The 19,919-nt window shown below is 44.2% G+C and overlaps 1 protein-coding gene and 1 pseudogene across 1 annotated transcript in view; both read right to left on the bottom strand.

Moving 5' to 3' along the window:
* LOC126263572 (uncharacterized) overlaps positions 1-14,795 on the bottom strand; it is a 123,936-nt gene extending 109,141 nt beyond the window's left edge. The window contains exon 1 of the mRNA XM_049960664.1: positions 14,751-14,795. Coding sequence (XP_049816621.1) covers positions 14,751-14,780 — 30 coding nt within the window. The 5' untranslated portion in view covers positions 14,781-14,795. The remainder of the gene's footprint in view (positions 1-14,750) is intronic.
* Positions 11,588-11,704, bottom strand: LOC126191851 (5S ribosomal RNA; annotated as a pseudogene).
* Positions 14,796-19,919: the final 5,124 nt, after the last annotated feature.

Here is a 19,919-nt window from a genome sequence, read left to right as displayed (position 1 = left end):
CTCACTTAGGAATGAAATAGACTGGAAGAGCGGGGCAGCCAAGACGAAATGGCTGCAAGAAAAGTGTGAAAAAATCGAAAATTACATGCTCGCCGGAAGGAGTGATTCAGCTTATAGAAAAGTTAGAACAATCTTGCGTGAAATGAAAAACAAGGATGGCAACATTAAGAGCGATGAGGGAATCCCACTGTTAAGCGCAGAGCGGATAAGTCGAAAGAATATGTTTAAAACCTATATGAGGAATTTTCTGGTGACGTGATATGAGAAGAAATTGGAGTTGATATAGGAAACATAGGGGATCCAATATTTGAGTCGGAATTCAAAAGAGCTATGGAAGACTTGAAATCAGATAAGGCAAAGAGGATAAACAACAATCCATAGAAATTTCTAAAATCACTGGGAAATGTGGCAACCAAACGACTACTCAAGTTGGTGTGTCGAATCTATGAGACAGGCGACACACCGTCAGACTTTCAGAAAAGTAATATGTGCACAATTCCGAAGACAGCAAATACAGATGAATCCAAGAACTATCGTACAGTCAGCTGGACAGCTCATGCAGCCAAGTGTCTGACAAGAATGGAAAAGAAAATTGAGGATCTATTAGAATACGATCAGTCTGGCTTTAGGAAAGGTAAAGGCAGCAGAGAGGCAGTTCTGACGTTGCGGTTGATAATGGAAGCAAGCCTGAAGAAACATCAAGACACGTTCATAGGATTTGTAGACCTGGAAAAAACCTTCGACGATGAAAAATGTTGCAAGGTGTTCGATATTCTGGGAAAAATAGGAGGACGCTATAGGGAACAACGGGAAATATACAATATGTACAAGAACCATGCGCAGACAGTGAGATTGGAAGACCAAGAACGAAGTGCTCGGTTTCAGTCTTTCGCTCCTGCTGTTCAGTCTATACATAGAAGAAGAAATGACGGCAATAAAAGAAAGGTTGAAGAGTAGGATTAAGCTTCATGGTGGAAGGCTATCAATGATAAGATTTGCCGATGACATTGCTATCCTCGTTGAAGGTTGACAAGAATTACAGAATCTGTTGAATGGAGTGAACAATCTAATGAGTACAGAATAGAGTAATTGAGTATAAACCGAAGGAAGACGAAAGTAATGAGAAGTAGCTGAAATAAGAGTAGCGAGAAACTTAACATCAAAACTGGTGTTCACGGAGTAGACGAACTTACTGTGGTACATTAATACAGTGTATTCAAGTTATTAAGGAATTGTAGGCAGAACAACCCATGACGGACGAAGCAAGAAGGACATAAAAAGAGAACTAGCACAGAGAAAGAGGGCGTTCCTGGCCAAAAGATGTCCTTTAGCATCAAATTTAGGGCTTCATTTGAGAAATAAATTTCTGAGAATGTACGTTTCGAGCACAGCATTCTATGGTAGTGAATGATGGAATGTGCGAGAACGGGAACAGAAGAGAATCGAAAGGTTGAGATGTGATACTACAGAAAAATGTTGAAAATTAGAAGGGGGTGATAAGGTAAGAAATGAGGAGGTTCGCTGCAGCAGCAGCGAGGAAAGCAGTTTATGGAAAACACTGACAAGAAGAAGTAACAGGACGATAGGACATGTGTTAAGACATTGGGGAATAGCTTGCATGGTACTACAGAGATCTGTGGAGGGTAAAAACTGTGGGGAAGACACAGACTGGAATACGTCCAACAAATAACTGAGGACGTAGGTTGCAAGTTCTACTATGAGATGAAAGAGTTGGCACAGGAAAGGAATTCGTGGCGGGCTGCAACAGACCAGTCAGAAGACTTATGACCAAAAAACTAAGCTGAAACCACTATTCGATGAGTAGATCTCGAAGAGCTACCAAACTGCGGGAATGTTGATTGCCACGCTCTACACGCTGTTACAAGGAGATCGAGATATTATATGTGGGTCTGAGTTCGGATTATTTTGCGGGCCAGTCGAGACACGATAGGAAGCGTGAGTGTTCGTCGAAGCAGGAACGAACGCGTGCAGCCCAAGAAAACGACTGCTGTCATCTTGGAAGACGGAAGTGTTCACAGCGCACTCATCATGAAGATGATGAGCTTGCATTTATCGTGAATCTCACGCCCAGCACAAAGTGCTGAGCGACCGGAAAAAAGCGCAGGTGACTGCAGTATATAAGAAATGTAAAAGAAGAGTGCGCAAATTAGAGACCAATATTCCTAACTTCGGTTTGCTGAAGAATCGTCGAACATACTCTCAGCTCGAATATAAAAAACCCGCTCGTGCAAAGCTCAGCTTGCCCCTTTCTCACATGATATATTGCGAACTATGGCTGAAGGGAAACAGGCAAATTCCATATTTCTAGATTTCTGGAAAGCATTTGACACGGTGCCCCATTACAGGTTATTAAGGGGCTCCGGAAAGACTCAAAATCATGAAAAGTTCAATTTTTACTTTTTTGCGTTTTCTGAATCTGCAGACTATTACCTTTTAATAGATATATAATTTATTCAATTCCGAAGACTACAACTATTTTTAAATTTTTTTGAAATGTGTTCTACATGGGCGTGACCCACTGTGGCGCTGTTAAACTGCTGTCAAATGGTGTTATTATTAACGTCCGTGTTGATCAGGTACATTTTAGTGATGTGAGATGAAGTATGTGTTGTGGCTAACCTGTGATGGTTCAATATATAACGCTGGTGTGATTGTCGATTGTTTCATGTTTATTTACTCTGTCGTTATCTCGAAAATATTCGTAATTAATTCTGTTTCTTGAGTCTCTGTTTTGTTTAAGTATAATAATGAGTAAAAGTAAAGTTATTAGAAATCCTCTGAAGGCTTTTAAGAAAAGGAGAAATGTTGGAAAGCCAAAGGTATGTGTTATTACTGTAAACAATAAAGACGATGAAAATCCCCAACATAGCTTGTGTCCCAAAGAAGAAGACATTTGGTGTAAATATAACAAAGGATTGCTAACTGGTGAAGTGTACACTCATAAGCATAGTCTGCCTCATGCAATAATGGAGGTGATAAAACCTATTTTCAGAGACTTAGCAGCACCTGAACTGTTGAAAAAGTGTATTCACAGAAAAACTCAAAACCCCAATGAAAGTGTAAATAGTGTTATATGGTCGAGAATCCCCAAGACTGTATTTGTTGGAATAGAAACACTTCACTTTGGTGTGTATGATGCTGTTGCGACTTTCAATGATGGCAACATTGTAAGGTGCAAGGTATTTAGAAATATGGGAATGAAGATAGGTTCTAACATGGTACGAGCGATGCTTGCTTTAGCTTTTAGCCTTCGGGCTGCAGACAGGGCTGTAAAGAGTCTAGAAATACAAGCAAGAGTAAACAGGAGGTGGAACAAGAGGAAGCTGGAGGAGGAGTTTGCAGAGGATGAAGATAATCCATCCTATGGACCTGGAATGCACTAAACAGTTAATCCAATCTTTGTCGCTCGATTCTCAAAACTTTTATTTTCTCATACTAATTACATGTTTTCTAAGGATCTTCCAAACATATTTGTTTCAAACTTTCAGTAAATGTTACACACTACCTTCTGCATAATTTAACACAGCCTTTTTCCAAAATACTGTATATTTTTGAATATATAAATAAAAAATTGCAAAAAAATGTTGTGAATTTTCATTACAATTGAAAAAAAATCATCTTTAATAACTGAACTAAAATTTTGTAAAATCCCTGTGTTAAGTTGTAGCCCATATTCCAATAAATAATCTGTAAAAAGTTCAACTTCCTACCTCAAATACTTTGTGAGGAAAGATGTAATTTATAAGCGTTATTTTAACATTGCAAGTATAGGGCGTTCCGGAGCCCCTTAACGAAAGTACGATCATGTGGAATAAGTTCACAGATGTGGGAGTGACTCGAAAACTTCTTAAGGAATAGAATTCAGTATGCTGTCCTCGACGGCGAATAGTCATCGAAGACACGAGTATCGTCAGGAATTCCCCATGGAAGTGTAATAGGACCGCTGTTGTTGTCTATATACACTGCTGGCCACCGTAAATGCAACACCAAGAAAAACAAGAGGTAGCACAACAAAATTTATTTTGTAGATAACATGTTGACCAAGTATCAAATGATTACGTTTACAGACGTCTGTGACATGTGGTTCCTGCCAGAATCAGTAGCCAGAGTAGCCGCCATTGTTGGAGATCACCGCTGCCACACGTCTCGGCATTGAGTCAAACAGACGTTGGATGTGTTCCTGGGGTACAGCAGCCCAAACAGCTTCCACACGTTGCCAAAGATCATCTGGTGTGGCAGCTGGGGATGTAATCTGGGTCACTCGTTGAGCAACCATGGACCACATGTTTTCTATCGGCGAAAGATCCGGAGAGCGAGCCGGCCAGGGAAGCAATTCAATCTGGTTATTGACGAAGAACCTTTGGACAATGCGTGCCACGTGTGGTCGCGCATTATCCTGTTGAAATATGGCTGTGGCCGAGCCCTGAAGGTAAGGAAGGACAACTGGCTCCAGCACCTCGGATATGTAGCGCCGGCTATTTAAAGTACCGGCAATGCGTACTAGAGGCGTGCGAGAGTAATATCCAATACCGCCCCACACCATAATACCCGGTGCAAGACCAGCGTGGCGGTGCATAATGCAGCTGTCCAGCATCCTCTCTCCACGGTGTCTCCACACTCGAATCCGACCATCGTGGTGCTGCAAACAGAAGCGTGCCTCGTCAGTAAAGACAACGTCATTCCATTCTGCCGTCCACATCCGTCTGTCATCACACCATTGGCGACGGAGACGTCTGTGGTTCTGCGTCAATGGTAGACGAAGCAATGGACGTCTTGCGGACAGACCACTCTGCTGTAAACGGCGTCGAATGGTACGCGCAGACACTGGATGATGCGTTACAGACGCAACGTGCTGTGCTATTGTTCGGGATGTCACTGAGCGATCCGTCACTGCCATGCGCACAATTTGCCTATCAGCACGCGCAGTGGTGCACCGAGCTGAATGCGATCGACCACGTCGGTCCGTCGTACCCTCCTGCATCCAACGGTCACATATCCGCATTACAGTTGTTTGGTTTCGTCCAACACGACTAGCGATTTCTCTGTATGATAATCCGCAGTCTCGGTAAGCCACTATCCTTCCTCTGTCGAACTCGGATACTTGATCAAAAGATGTTCGCTGTTGTCTACGAGGCATAACTGATCGTCTTGTGAAACAACCACAAGGTAAACACACGTGCCGAACGTACACTCGTCGAAATCGCCAAGCCCTAAATGGCGCTATGAGGTGGCGCCACAGGCGCGCGTGATGTGCGTCTGCGCTGACATTCTAATCAGTTGCATATCTCATCGCTGCAAACTCATGGTGTAAATTTCACTTGATTCGGATGCTTCCTTCAGGGTGTTGCACTTACGGTGGCCAGCAGTGTACATAACTGATTTGGCGGACAGGATGAGCAGCAATCTGTAGTGTACGGTAAGGTGCCAAAGTTGAGTGAGTGTAGGAGGATACAAGACGACTTAGACAAAATTTCCAGGTCGTGTGATGAGTGGCAGATAGATTTAATTGTGGAAAAGTAAGTTAATGCGGATGAGCAGGTAGAACAAGCCTGTAATGTTCTGATGCAGTATTACTAGTGTCCTGCCTGACACAGCGAAATCGTTTAAATATCTGGGCGTAACACTGCAAAGCGGTATGAAATGGAACGAGATGTGGGAACTGTGATAAGGATGGCGAATGGTCAGCTTCGGTTATTTGGGAAGATTTTAGGAATGAATGGTTCATCTGTAAAGGAGGCCACATATAGGACGCTGGTGGGACCCACTCTTGAATACTGTTTAACACCCCACCCGTCACTTATCTGGTTTTGGCGGGTGTTCACCCTAGCTAATTGACTAACAGATCAACAGAGAGTGCAAAACTGCCGCAATATCGGATAATGCAAAGAAAGTAATAAGGCCCTGTGACTCCTGATTGAACTGCGGTGGCAGTGTTGACATTAATTGATTCAGAATTGATCCCTTTTAATTAAAAAGGGGTGCAAATTGATGTTATATTCAGCTATTGAACACCAGGTGCAAATGTTGAACATAAAATTAATTAAGAAAGTGACTTGGGATTTCAACTACTTGATTGAAAAAAGATGCAGTCGATTAGCACAAATTTATTTTAACTCACGATCTTCAATCATCACATTACATGACTCTCCTACCAGGCAGTGGTAATAAATTGCGGTTGTGTGCAGTAAAGGGCGATAAATCAAAATTAATTCCTATCGACTGACCCAGGCTAATGCGAAGTGCGAGAAGAATTCTACAATACACGACCCATGAAACGCTCGTGGAAACTTTGCCGACGTGATCCAACAAATTAATCAGTGGCCTAACTCAAGCAGGAGCGGGCGCAATATCACTGAATTCAGCGTGGCGTGGCGGCGTCATTGTGCGGACGTCAGCCGGCCTCGTGGTGCTGTAAGGCTGCGCTCGTCTATTCACTCCTAGCTATCTTGCTCAGTACATACCTGAATGAAAACTTTCTATCTCCAAGCTCAATCGTTCCGTTTGCTAAGTCCTAAACTGCAGAGATGCTCACTCTCTCTCAGGCAAGCTGATTAAAGAGCGCCACATCCACACTCTAGGCAAGCTGGGAATGGAAAAAAAACCTCTACGGAGACTTCTGCCAGTCCGCTCTTCGCTTCAGTTTCCCCTCCAGCAAAATCACTTACGCTAATTGCAGCGAAAGTCGCATTAATTATGCGTCGCTTCCCAGCGTCAACCAATGCCTGCTCTGGGAAGTGAACAAATTCGCACAAAATTTCCCTTCCTCTCAACCTCTGCTATTTAGCTCCTGCCAGGCCACCCATCAAGGTTAGCATCTGTATAAAACAGCAATTTTTTGAAATTCTGACTCCCAGGAGAGTACTTCAAATTCCTTGGTCCTATGTTGCCATCGGAGGCCGGCATATTTCATTCTGTCGCTCTTCACCTGATTTACTTCAGACTCTGCGGACCGTGAATTCAGTGTGAAGTTGCTATAGTCACGAACATGCATATTTCGGCCTCTGTTGATTGCTCCACCATAGCTTTGCGCAGCTTTCTCGCATGTTTCACTGAAAACGGTACGTCGGACATTTATCAACAGGAGTACAAGTTCTCCATCTGCTTGCTGGTACACCAGCATGGGGTCAACCACCCCCTCACTGTCACTCATCTTAATGCAGCTGGAGGCCGCACCCCGTTACCGCTTTCTCAGAGTCTGAGCCGCCCTAAGCTGCCTATTGTCGCTTCCCTTCGTGCGCCGCCACCCAGCCATGGTCAACTCTGAATACTTCGCTGGGATAAACTAGCCTCCAGTAAATCGACGTGTTTCCACAAAGTTTCCACGTCATGTGAATTACTTTAAAACCATCACCAAATATTAATTATTCCAACGTCCATACTATACCCTCTACAAGATGCATTGCGCCTTGTTAGTCATTTTTGTTCACCCCTACTGTTCGCTCAACGTGAGTTCGGTGATCTTTAATGACTTCATGTAAGGGGCATTGTTCTTGCTATCTTACAACTGTTCGAGTATTTGGGATCCGTACCAGGTGGGATTGAAGAAAGACGTCAAAACAGTCCAGAGGCATACTGCTACATTTGCTACCGGTAGGTTCGAACAACACAGTGTTACGGAGATGCTTTGGGGACTCAAATTGGAACCCTGGTGGAAAGACGATGTTCTTTTCGAAACATGCTATTGAGAAAATTCAGGGAACCGGCTTTTGAAGTTGACTGCTGAACGATTCTACTGTCGCCAATATACACTGCAAGTACGACGATAAGACTCGAGAAATTAGAGCTCATACGAAGACATATAGATAGCTATTTTTCCCTCGCTCTGTTTGCGAGTGGAACAGGAAAGGAAATCGCTAGTAGTGGTACAAGGTGTCCTCTGCCACGGACCATACGGTAGCTCCGGAGTATCTACATAGATGTAGCTGAAGACGTAGATGTACAAGCAAGGGCAATATCTAGTCAGCAATTAAGCTGAAATAAAGATCCTGGTTCATTTCGAACAAAATCATTTTGGGACTAGACTAAGTCATTATGAAACACTAAAACAAGTAAAATGCCGACGTTTCGACGGAACTTGCAGCGGCTCCCTTCTGGCAACTAGCTGCTGGATTCTGGTGATGGTCTTCCCCTACGTACTGTCTTATTTCGGTTGCCAGATGGCCACCGACGTCACATTTTGGGATGCCACCGGACAATTCGAAGTAAAAATTGTTATGGAGAAGTGGCTGCACAGCTGGTTATTGTCTCTGTTATTATGTCAGGTGATTGATAGAAAATAACGAATTGGTTGATTGTATCCGGGGATAGTGATTTCCTCCAGCGATGCCTCATGACAGTTCCCTGGTGGCTGCTTGTTTATACAGTTGAACCCGGGCTGGCGAGAGTATACAGCCCGATGGACTGTCATCTCTAGCAGTCAGGCCGTCGGTAACTCGAAGCCACCCTGCCTGTCCACTGTGTTACCTCTTTCTTTTTATTTTACGCTGCAGTATCCATGGTTACCGAGCAAGCACACGAGGTTCTTGAAAATACTGGGATGGTGCATAAGGTCGGAGAGTTTTTCCATGAGGTTAGCAAATGCAACACACACACATAGCAGAGACCTTAGTCATCATAATATACTCTCCTTCGCAATTTACAGCAGTCTGCAAAACTGACGCAACTTTTCGATTCTACATCTTCATCTACATTTATACTCCGCAAGCCACCCAACGGTGTGTGGCGGAGGGCACTTTACGTACCACTGTCATTATCTCCCTTCCCTGTTCCAGTCGCGTATGGTTCGCGGGAAGAACGACTGCAAGAAAGCATCCGTGCGCGCTCGAATCTCTCTAATTTTACATTCGTGATCTCCTCGGGAGGTATAAGTAGGGGGAAGCATTATATTCGATACCTCATCCAGAAACGCACCCTCTCGAAGGCTGGACAGCAAGCTACACCGCGATGCAGAGTCTGCCACTTCAGTTTGCTAAACATCTCCGTAACGCTATCACGCTTACCAAATAACCCTGTGACGAAACGCGCCACTCTCCTTTGGATCTTCTCTATCTCCTGTATCAACCGACCTGGTACGGATCCCACACTGACGAGCAATACTCAAGTATAGGCCGCACGAGTGTTTTGTAAGCCACCTCCTTTGATGATGGACTACATTTTCTAAGGACTCTCCCAATGAATCTCAACCTGGTACCCGCCTTACGAACAATTAATTTTATATGATCATTCCACTTCAAATCGTTTCGTACGCATACTCCCAGATATTTTACAGAAGTAACTGCTACCAGTGTTTGTTCCGCTATATATAATCATACAATAAAGGATCCTTCTTTCTATGTATTCGCAATACATTACATTTGTCTATGTTAAGGGTCAGTTGTCACTCCTTGCACCAAGTGCCTATCCGCTGCAGATCTTCCTGCATTTAGCTGCAATTTTCTAATGCTGCAACTTCTGTGTATACTACAGCATCATCCGCCAAAAGCCGAATGGAACTTCCGACACTATCCACTAGGTCATTTATATATATTTTGTGAAAAGCAATGGTCCCATAACATTCCCCTGTGGCACGCCAGAAGTTACTTTAATGTCTGTAGACGTCTCTCCGTTGAGAACAACATGGTGTGTTCTGTTTGCTAAAAACTCTTCAATCCAGCCACACAGCTGGTCTGATATTCCGTAGGCTCTTACTTTGTTTATCAGGCGACAGTGCGAAACTGTATCGAACGCCTTGCGGAAGTCAAGGAAAATGGCATCTACCTGGGAGCCTGTATCTAATATTTTCTGCGTCTCATGAACAAATAAAGCGAGTTGGGTCTCACACGATCGCTGTTTCCGGAATCCATGTTCATTCCTACAAAGTATATTCTGGGTTTCCAGAAATGACATGATACGCTAGCAAAAAACATGTTCTAAAATTCTACAACAGATCGATGTCAGAGATATAGACGTATAGTTTTGCGCATCTGCTCGACGGCCCTTCTAGAAAACTAGAACTACCTGTGCTCTTTTCCAATCATTTGGGACCTTCCGTTCCTCTAGAGACTTGCGGTACATGGCTGTTAGAAGGGGGGCAAGTTCTTTCGCGTACTCTGTGTAGAATCTAATTGGTATCCCGTCAGGTCCAGTGGACTTTCCTCTGTTGAGTGATTCCAGTTGCTTTTCTATTCCTTGGACACTTATTTCGATGTCAGCCATTTTTTCGTTTGTGCGAGGATTTAGAGAAGGAACTGCAGTGCGGTCTTCCTCTTCCGCGACTGTAGAAATCACGTGGTTTTCAGGGGAAGAACTCGTCGAGCCATCTCCGGAGCGTATTTTCATCCGCGGAGGAAGTTCCTTGAAGACTGTTCGATAGATAGCGGAAAAGGTGAAATCTGAGGGCGCAAGACCAAGAGAAAAAGGTGGTAGCGGAATGACTTCCCAGCCCTGTACAGTGTTTTTTCTCAGTCCAGCAGAATGCAGGCGGCAGTCTCTATGGTCGCTGCTGTTGGAACGCGTCTCCAAGACGTCTCAGTTGTTGACAGTGAATGTCATCAGTGACGGTGACACCTCGAGGAAGCAACTCGAAGCCCCCCACACCGTCGTTGTTCCACCAGAGGCGAAACATTATCTTTTGTGGATGCGCGCGGGTCTCTGCACGGGTAGTCGCTGCTTTGTCTGGGGTCAACCACTGCTTTCTTTTCCTTACGTTCGCATAAAGACACCATCTCTCGTCACCAGTAACGATACAGGGTAGGAATGGTCGGTGTTGCGTGTTGTTCACGAGCCAATTGACGACGAGGAAGCAACGATGCACCCATGACCACCCGCTGATTTTTAGGATTTTGACTTAGAGCATGCGTTACAGATACGCTACATTTTTTAACCTTCCCTATTGCATGCAAAAGTCGCACGATGGTGGAATGATCACGCTTCCATCCCATTTACCTGTTCTCGAGTACAGTGACGTGGAACGTTGCGGATAAATGCGTTTAAACCATCTCCATCAAACCCCGAAGGTCTCCTGAACGTGGAGTGTCACTAATTTCAAAACGATCCTGCTTAAAACGAGAAAACTATTTTCATGCCATGCTCTGTCCAACGGCATCATCCCCCTTCACGGCGCAAATGTTTCTGGCTGCCTCCGCTGCTCTCACCCCTCTACTGAATTCAAACAGAAGAATAATTCCACTTGGTACCCCATTTTGTAGCGGCCACAGCTCCACACACTATCTATATCTACATCTACATACATACTCCGCAATCCACCATACGGTGCGTGGCGGAGGGTACCTCGAACCACAACTAGCATCTTCTCTCCCTGTTCCACTCCCAAACAGAAGGAGGGAGAAATGACTGCCTATATGCCTCTGTAAGTAAGTAAAGTAAAGCACTCCGTCTTCAGGCCACGAGTGGCCTACCGGGACCATCCGACCGCCGTGTCGTCCTCAGAGGAGGACGCGGATACGAGGGGCGTGGGGTCAGCACACCGCTCTCCCGGTCGTTATGATGGTATTCTTTACCGAAGCCGCTACTAATCGGTCGAGTAGCTCCTCAATTGGCATCACGAGGCTGAGTGCACCCCGAAAAATGGCAACAGTGCATGGCGACTGGATGGTCACCCATCCAAGTGCCGGCCACGCCCAACAGCGCTTAACTTCGGTGATCTCACGGGAACCGGTGTATCCACTGCGGCAAGGCCGTTGCCCCATATGCCTCTGTACGAGCCCTAATTTATCTTATCTTTGTGGTCTTTCTGCGAAATGTAAGTTGGCGGCAGTAAAATTGTACTGCAGTCAGCCTCAAATGCTGGTTCTCTAAATTTCCTCAGTAGCGATTCACGAAAAGAACGCCTCTTTTCCTCTGGAGACTCCCATCCGAGTTCCTGAAGCATTTCCGTAACACTCGCGTGATGATCAAATCTAACAGTAACAAATCTAGCAGCCTGCCTCGGAATTGCTTCATGTCCTCCCTCAATCCGACCTGGTAGGTATCCCAGACGCTCGAGCAGTACTCAAGAATAGGTCGTATTAGTGTTTTATAAGCAGTCTCCTTTACAGATGAACCACATCTTCCCAAAATTCTACCAATGAACCGAAGACGACTATCCGCCTTCCCCACAATTGCCATTACATGCTTGTCCCACTTCATATCGCTCTGCAATGTTACGCCCAAATATTTAATCGGCGTGACTGTGCCAAGCGCTACACTTCTAATGGAGTATTCAAACATTACAGGATTCTTTTTCCTATTCATCTGCATTAAGTTACATTTGTCTATATTTACAGTTAGCTGCCATTCTTGACACCAATCACAAATCCTGTCCAAGTCATCCTCCTACAGTCACTCAACGACGACACCTTCCCGTACACCACAGCATCATCAGCAAACAGCCGCACATTGCTATCCACCCTATCCAAAAGATCATTTCTGTAGATAGAAAACAACAGCGGACCTACCACACTTCCATGGGGCACTCCAGATGATACCCTCACCTCCGATGAACACTCACCACCAAGGACAACTATCTCCAAATAACAATATGTAAACTCAGACAGTAACAGTGAACTGCCGGCCGCTGTGACCGAGCGGTTCAAGGCGCTTCGGTCTGGAACCGCGCGACCGCTACGGTCGCAGGTTCGAATCCTGCCTCGGGCATCTATGTGTGTGATGTCCTTAGGTTCAAAAAATGGTTCAAATGGCTCTGAGCACTATGGGACTCAACTGCTGTGGTTATCAGTCCCCTAGAACTTAGAACTACTTAAACCTAACTAACCTAAGGACATCACACACATCCATGCCCGAGGCAGGATTCGAACCTGCGACCGTAGCAGTCGCACGGTTCCGGACTGCGCGCCTAGAACCGCGAGACCACCGCGGCCGGCTGATGTCCTTAGGTTAGTTAGGTTTAAGTAGTTCTAAGTTCTAGAGGACTCATGACCTCAGATGTAAAGTCCCACAGTGCTCAGAGCCACTTGAACAGTCGACTACAAATACAAAATGACAATCGATAAACAAATCCACAACAGCGGGAATACCAACATGAAAAACAAAAACGCTAGCATCCTTTGCGCCAGCCTAATATTTTCACACTTGAGCTATATTATAGGACGGAGCGTACTAGCAATTTGTAAGCTGTCTCTTTGATACACAACTGCATTTTCCTGCTCACATACAAATGGACCGAAGTCTGCCACCTGCTGTACCTACGACTGAACCTACTCGGCGTTCACCGAGCGAGGTGGCGCAGTGGTTAGCACACTGAACTCGCATTCGGGAGGACGACGGTTCAACCCCGCGTCCGGCCATTCTGATTTACATTTTCCGTGATTTCCATAAATCGCTCCAGGCAAATGCTGGGATGGTTCCTTTGCAAGGGCACGGGTGACTTCCTTCCCCATCCTTCCCTAATCCGATGAGACCGATGACCTCGCTGTTTGGTCTCTTCCCCCAAACAATCCAATCCAGTCCTACTCGTCGTTCCATTTCATATCCCAGCAAATTGTTACAACCAGGTATTTGTACGAGCTGACCGATTCTAGCTGAGACTCGTTGATACTGTAGCCTAGGACACTACGTTTATTCGTTTTGAAAAGTGCAAATTTCATTTCTGAATATTTAAACAAGATGACAGTCTCTGCTCTAATCTGAAATCTTTTCAAGGTCCGACTGAATATTTCTGTGCCTTTTTTTCAGACTGTTTCAATACAGATAACTGCCATCATCTGCGAAAAGTCTGATATTACTATTGTCTGCAAGGTCATTAACATACAGTGTGAACTGCAAGGGTCTCAGCATAATTCCCTGGGGCACACCTGAAGTTACTTTTACACCTGAAGTTACATTTACTCTCCACCCAAGAGAACATGCTGCGACCTCCCTACCAAGAAGTCCGTTCACAAATTTTGCTTGATACCCACTACCATCGTACTTTCGATAATACGGATACGTGTTGTAGTGAATCAAACACTTTTCGAAAATAAAGAAATGCTTCATGTACCTGAGTGACTTGATCCCTGGCTTTCATGCTGACGTGGAGAAAAATGCGAATAGGGTTTCACATGATCGACGTTCACGGAATCCGTGCTGGTAAATAACTTATACGAAAATTAGAGGACGAAATGCCATAGTGGTCACGACGCAGGCCATATATCTTGTAATCGTCCAGCCGTTCTTATTTCAGTTTATTGTGGCTTCCATAAGACACTCTGCTAAGAAACGGTTCGTTGTACCTAGTCGCGACCGATCTCCATTACCATTCAAATGGTTCAAATGGCTCTGAGCACTATGGGACTCAACTGCTCTGGTCATAAGTCCCCTAGAACTTAGAACTACTTAAACCTAACTAACCTAAGGACAGCACACAACACCCAGCCATCACGAGGCAGAGAAAATCCCTGACCCCGCCGGGAATCGAACCCGGGAACCCGGGCGTGGGAAGCGAGAACGCTACCGCACGACCACGAGATGCGGGCCTCCATTACCATTGCTGGCCAATTAAAATCGTGATTAGAGTCTAGTGTTATCGATGCACATCACACATTAACTGTGATCACTTCCATTATGAAAATACAGACATTTCCAGGATTGGTCCCCTCCCAGAATCAACCAATTATTTCCAGGACATAGTTCACTCCTAAACAGACTGCCTCAACTAGAAGCTGTATTCCGCGCCAGTTCTCGTTAAGGCAAACAGAGCGGCCCCAGCAACGGGCAAGTACTTTGCGCATGCGAGACTTAGGCGCCGCGCTTACCTGCAGAGGATGCCGCTGTAGCCGCCACATGGTTCTCTCTCTCTTGCCAGCCTCTGACGGCACTGCGAGGACTAGCGCGTTGCCCCGACACTCTGCGAGGCCGGCAACCCGCAAGGCGCGCACCGCGCATGCGCACCCGGCGAAAAACACACACTGTGGTAATGCCGCCACTTCCAGAGCGCTCGATAACGCCACGCGACGCGCGCAGCGGATAAAAGGCCGAAATTGTGACTCGTTTTATACAGGATATTGTCGTGATGGGAAGGACGCTGCACAGTATACGGTCTCTGTATAGGTACTGCTAAAGAAACAGCTACTGCTGCATAGTAGGTGTAAAGCGAAGCATAGGAGAGGTGCTGAGTGAAGAACGCACTTGGCTGCTCTCGTATCTCTATTAAAAGATTTTTTATAATTTCCAAAAGTCTTAAGGGGGTAGAACGTCAAACGGGCCGTCTTGGAGCAGGAGAGACACCACAGGACATTTTAATTCTCACTCTCTATACTTTTACGAATAAATTCATAAAAGTTTGTCAGCATGGCCAGGACGGATTCAGGATTCACACTCACAGCAGTGGAAGTTCAAAAAAATTAAAAAATAATTTTTTTACATGTGAACTTACATCATTTTTGTCACTTACTATTGACTGCGTCTGTTGCTACAGGCACACATTTCTTCATAAGTAAGAGAGATTCTTCGATGAATTTTGCACAGCATACAAACCATACTTACAAGTGTATGAAACTCTAGAAATTATTTAATTTATGAAAAAATGAAGGTGCTGTTACATTTTAAACTTCGTGTTGAGAAAAAACTCAAATTTTATAGTTAATTATCTCAATTATTACCACAGTTTTCAATAGATTTGAAAAATTCTAGAGTTTCATACACCTGTAAGTATGGTTTGTATGCTGTGCAAAATTAATCGAAGAATCTCCCTTACTTATGAAGAAACGTGTACCTATAGCAACAAATGCAGCCAATGGTAAGTGAAAAAACGTCAACTTTTAGATGTAAAAAAAATTATTTTCTTATATTTTTGAACTTCCGCTGCTATGAGTGTAAATCCCGAATCCTTTCTGGCCATTCTGACTAAGTTTTATGAATTTACTCGTAAAAGTATAGACATTGGAAATCAAAATGCCCTCTGGTACCTCTCCTGCTCCAAATCGTCCCGTTTGACGTCCTACCCCCCCCCCCCCCACCTTAAACTGGAATGATTAATATTTTGTCTTTTTGGTTACCACGTACGAGATATGAGAACAATTATTTTGTCTGTGATCTTCCGTCACTGTCCGGCAACTATCTCTGCCAACATAAATTTATAAAAGATTGTTACCGTTAACCGACGAGCGAGAAAATTTAGTACCTAGTTCTTTAATTATTTTTGGGCACTGCAGACATTAACTTCCAACACGTGCCGAGTACATTCTTAATATGACTATGCTTAATACTTAACATGCCGCAGTAATATTCCGTTAAAGTAAGTTTTCTTAAAATGGTGCCTAAGTGCATATATCGGAGCTTTCCGAATAGCTCCCAGCTTATTTGACTAATGAACCAGAGCCATTGTCTGCGTCTCCCCAGAGAGAAAGACAATTGAAAATTCAGAGACAAAAAAAAACCGGTGCCTCGCTATAACATCGCATAGGGTAATAAATTTAAAATGTATCGAAGGAAAATGTACTTTCTGCGCTGGAGGCGATAAAAAAAAATCCTGTCAAAAGGCCAAAGCGTCAAGTCTTACTACCGTAGCAGAATATTTTCCCTCGCAAGCCTCAAAGAAATTCTGATTATGTACGAAGGCTGTTAGGTGTAGCGGCATTAATGCCCAGACACTCGTGGACGAGACAGGATCTGAATTTGAAGATGGCAAAGCAAAAACAGAAATGTTTAACACAGTTTTCAAATGTTCCTTTACGAAGGGAAATGTGGGAGTATCTCCCCCCAGTTTAATTCTTATACCACTGCAAAGATCAGTGTAACAGTTATTAGCATTAGTGGCTTCGAGATACAACTGAATTTGTTTACACTGAACAAAGCTCCAGGGCCCGAAGTAACCGCAGTCGGATTCGCCAGGGCTTCCCAGGAGGAACGGTCAATGTTCAGGGATATGACAGGAACACTCAACTGAAACAAAAAACTTCTTGTAGATACAAACGCTATTTCGAATGGTTTCCGAAACTGAACACCTTTAATGTACATTTGTTTTTGGGCTGTTCAGTCGTTTTTGATGAGCGAATGATGTTACAGAATTATTTGCATTTTTTTGGAAAACTCGTTCGTTGAACACCTTAAGGACGTGGGACCTGAGTTTCTCCTGGCGTATACAACTTTCAAATAACTTCCGGGAATTCAGCCAGGTAACACTTTCAGCGACCGCCGATATTTCGGCGGGAGAACACCCCGCCATTTTCAAGGCAAACTGCAACGGACAGGCGGCGTACATGCAAATTTAATACCTCGGTTCTGCGACAGAAGCAGGAAAGATAACACACACACTGAACACTAGTGCCACCAAAGATGAACAAAGTCAGAGCTATCGATAGTAAGACTATGAATTCGCAGGTGAGGCAGCATTGACTCTGTTCCTCTGTACCTTGGTACACAGGGCACATGTCGTTTCTGACGCTGAGACTTTGCCAGCTGAGCTGTCCCATCTTGAAGTTACATTTCGTCAAAATGATTATAGTGATAGACAGATTGAACGTGCGTTGCGCTATCGACCAACTGTACATCGGGTGATTGATGATAATTCTGAGTCAACACCTAAGTCTACTGCCTTTTTGCCTTACGTAGGAAACAAGTCCAATAAGATCGGTCGTATTTTACGGAAATACGATGTGAAATGTGTTTTCCGACCTCCATCTAAAATTAGAGCACTTTTGAGTTCCGTTAAGGATGATCTTGGACTGCGTAAGGCGGGTGTATATCGTATTCCTTGTAGCTGCGGCATGGCATATATTGGTCAAACTATCAGGACCGTGGAGGACAGATGTACTGAGCATAAACGGCACACACGATTACAGCAGCCAAATAGATCTGCTATTGCCGAACATTGCTTGGATACTGGTCACCCCATGTTATATAATAACACCGAGATATTGGCATGCACGTCCAGCTATTGGGACAGTGTCATTAGGGAGGCAGTTGAGATTAAATTAGCGAGCAACCTCGTTAACAGGGATGGAGGTTTCTGTTTAAACTCTGTTTGGAATCCGGCTCTCTCCCTTGTCAAAAAACAGAGGAACAGAGTCAATGCTGCCTCACCTGCGAATTCATAGTCTTACTATCGATAGCTCTGACTTTGGTCATCTTTGGTGGCACTAGTGTTCAGTGTGTGTGTTAACTTTCCTGCTTCAGTCCGAGAACCGAGGTATCAAATTTGCATGTACGCCGCCTGTCCGCTGCAGTTTGCCTTGAAAATGGCGGGGTGTTCTCCCGCCGAAATATCGGCGGTCGCTGAAAGCGTTACCTGTCTGAATTCCCGGAAGTTATTTGAAACCTTAAAGACGTTCCTTTGGCCATGCGGACTGCAATGAATTTCCGGTGTGACGGAGCCCCTCCACATTTTACCAGACGCGTGAGGAAACATCTCAGCTGCACTTACCCAAATTACTGGAATAGTCGTGATAGTGCAATTAAATGGTTACCAAGATCGCTAGACCTTACGCTATTAGATTTTTGTTGGTGGGGTTGTATGAAGTCTGACAAGATATATTCGCAAAGTGTCTCGCAGATATTGAAATAAAATTAGTTACTAATATTTACTATTAAAAACAGTCTTGATCACAATTTATTTATTACGGTGACCGGTTTCGACCACTACTGTGGTCATCTTCAGACCAATTAGTAATAACCTCCTTCTTCTGGAGTAGTGATTCACCAGCAGAAGGAGATTCTCACTCATTGGTCTCAAGATGACCACAGTAGTGGTCGAAACCGGTCACCGTAATAAATAAATTGTGATCAAGACTTTTTAACATTAAATATTTGTAACACATAGATCACTGTCACTCCCATAATGTATTCAAAAGTAAAATTAATTACGGTGGAAACGTCAGGTGTAAACAATACTTATTGCACAAATTTTAGCTGCCCGTTATAGATGTTGGTAAGCCTTGTAGATAGTGGTGTAATAATGAATAGGACAAGAAACACAGTTGTAACATATTGATTATTATTATTTATTTATTTATTCAAATGGCTCTGAGCACTATGGGACTAAACATCTGTGGTCATCAGTCCCCTAGAACTTAGAACTACTTAAACCTAACTAACCTAAGGACATCACACACATCCATGCCCGAGGCAGGATTCGAACCTGCGACCGTAGCAGTTGCGCGGTTCCGGACTGAGCGCCTAGAACCGCTAGACCACCTCGGCCGGCTTTATTTATTCCATTTAGCTGTACTTAACTATTATTATTAAGATGTTTGTGGGTCTTGGTCAATAAATCTGTTGAACACAAACGTAAGCGACAATATGAGCATTGTATAAATGGCACAGTTGCGTAGTTGGGTGTTAACCAACTTGAATCTTCCGTATTCCAGAACACATTGTCAGGAGCTTCAGAAACATCACATTCATCTGGAAATATAGTTTCCTTGATCATCTTATTAAATATGGGGGCTCTAAACTGATAATGGATAAGTGCATGAAGGTCGATGGTAGCGTTACGAATGTGGGCTTCAGTATCAATGTCGCTGAATAAAACTCGCTCATGAAAAAACGTTTAGTGCACTTTTTCCGCTGATGGAAATACATGCAAAGGTTGAATAAGGGACATTGCGCCAGGTGCAATGGTTGTTATCTGTGTTTATGTGGAATTACGAACAGTCCTGCAGATGGAATGAAAATGAATCCAGAACCAGACGATATTTTGTTCCGATATTGGGAGAGAGATAGTTATCCCGCCATTGTTCAAGAATACGCTTGTCCATTTCGCCTGATTTTGAAGCCGTTATGTATACGTTCGGAGGCCGGTTCATTTCCTTTTGCACAAGTTGACCAAATGTACCACTTCATTCACGGAAGAAAATGAGTAGTGGAGAAAGAAGTCTATATTGTATGGAAATAATTGGCTGAATAGTATACGAATGTGATATTTCGGACGCTGATTGCGCCCCAACAATAGCGTCACGTGCAGACATTCACCCATGCTAGATAGT

This window comes from Schistocerca nitens, chromosome 6 (genome assembly GCF_023898315.1).
Source record: "Schistocerca nitens isolate TAMUIC-IGC-003100 chromosome 6, iqSchNite1.1, whole genome shotgun sequence".
NCBI lineage: Eukaryota > Metazoa > Arthropoda > Insecta > Orthoptera > Acrididae > Schistocerca > Schistocerca nitens.
This window is presented reverse-complemented; position numbering and strand designations above follow the sequence as displayed.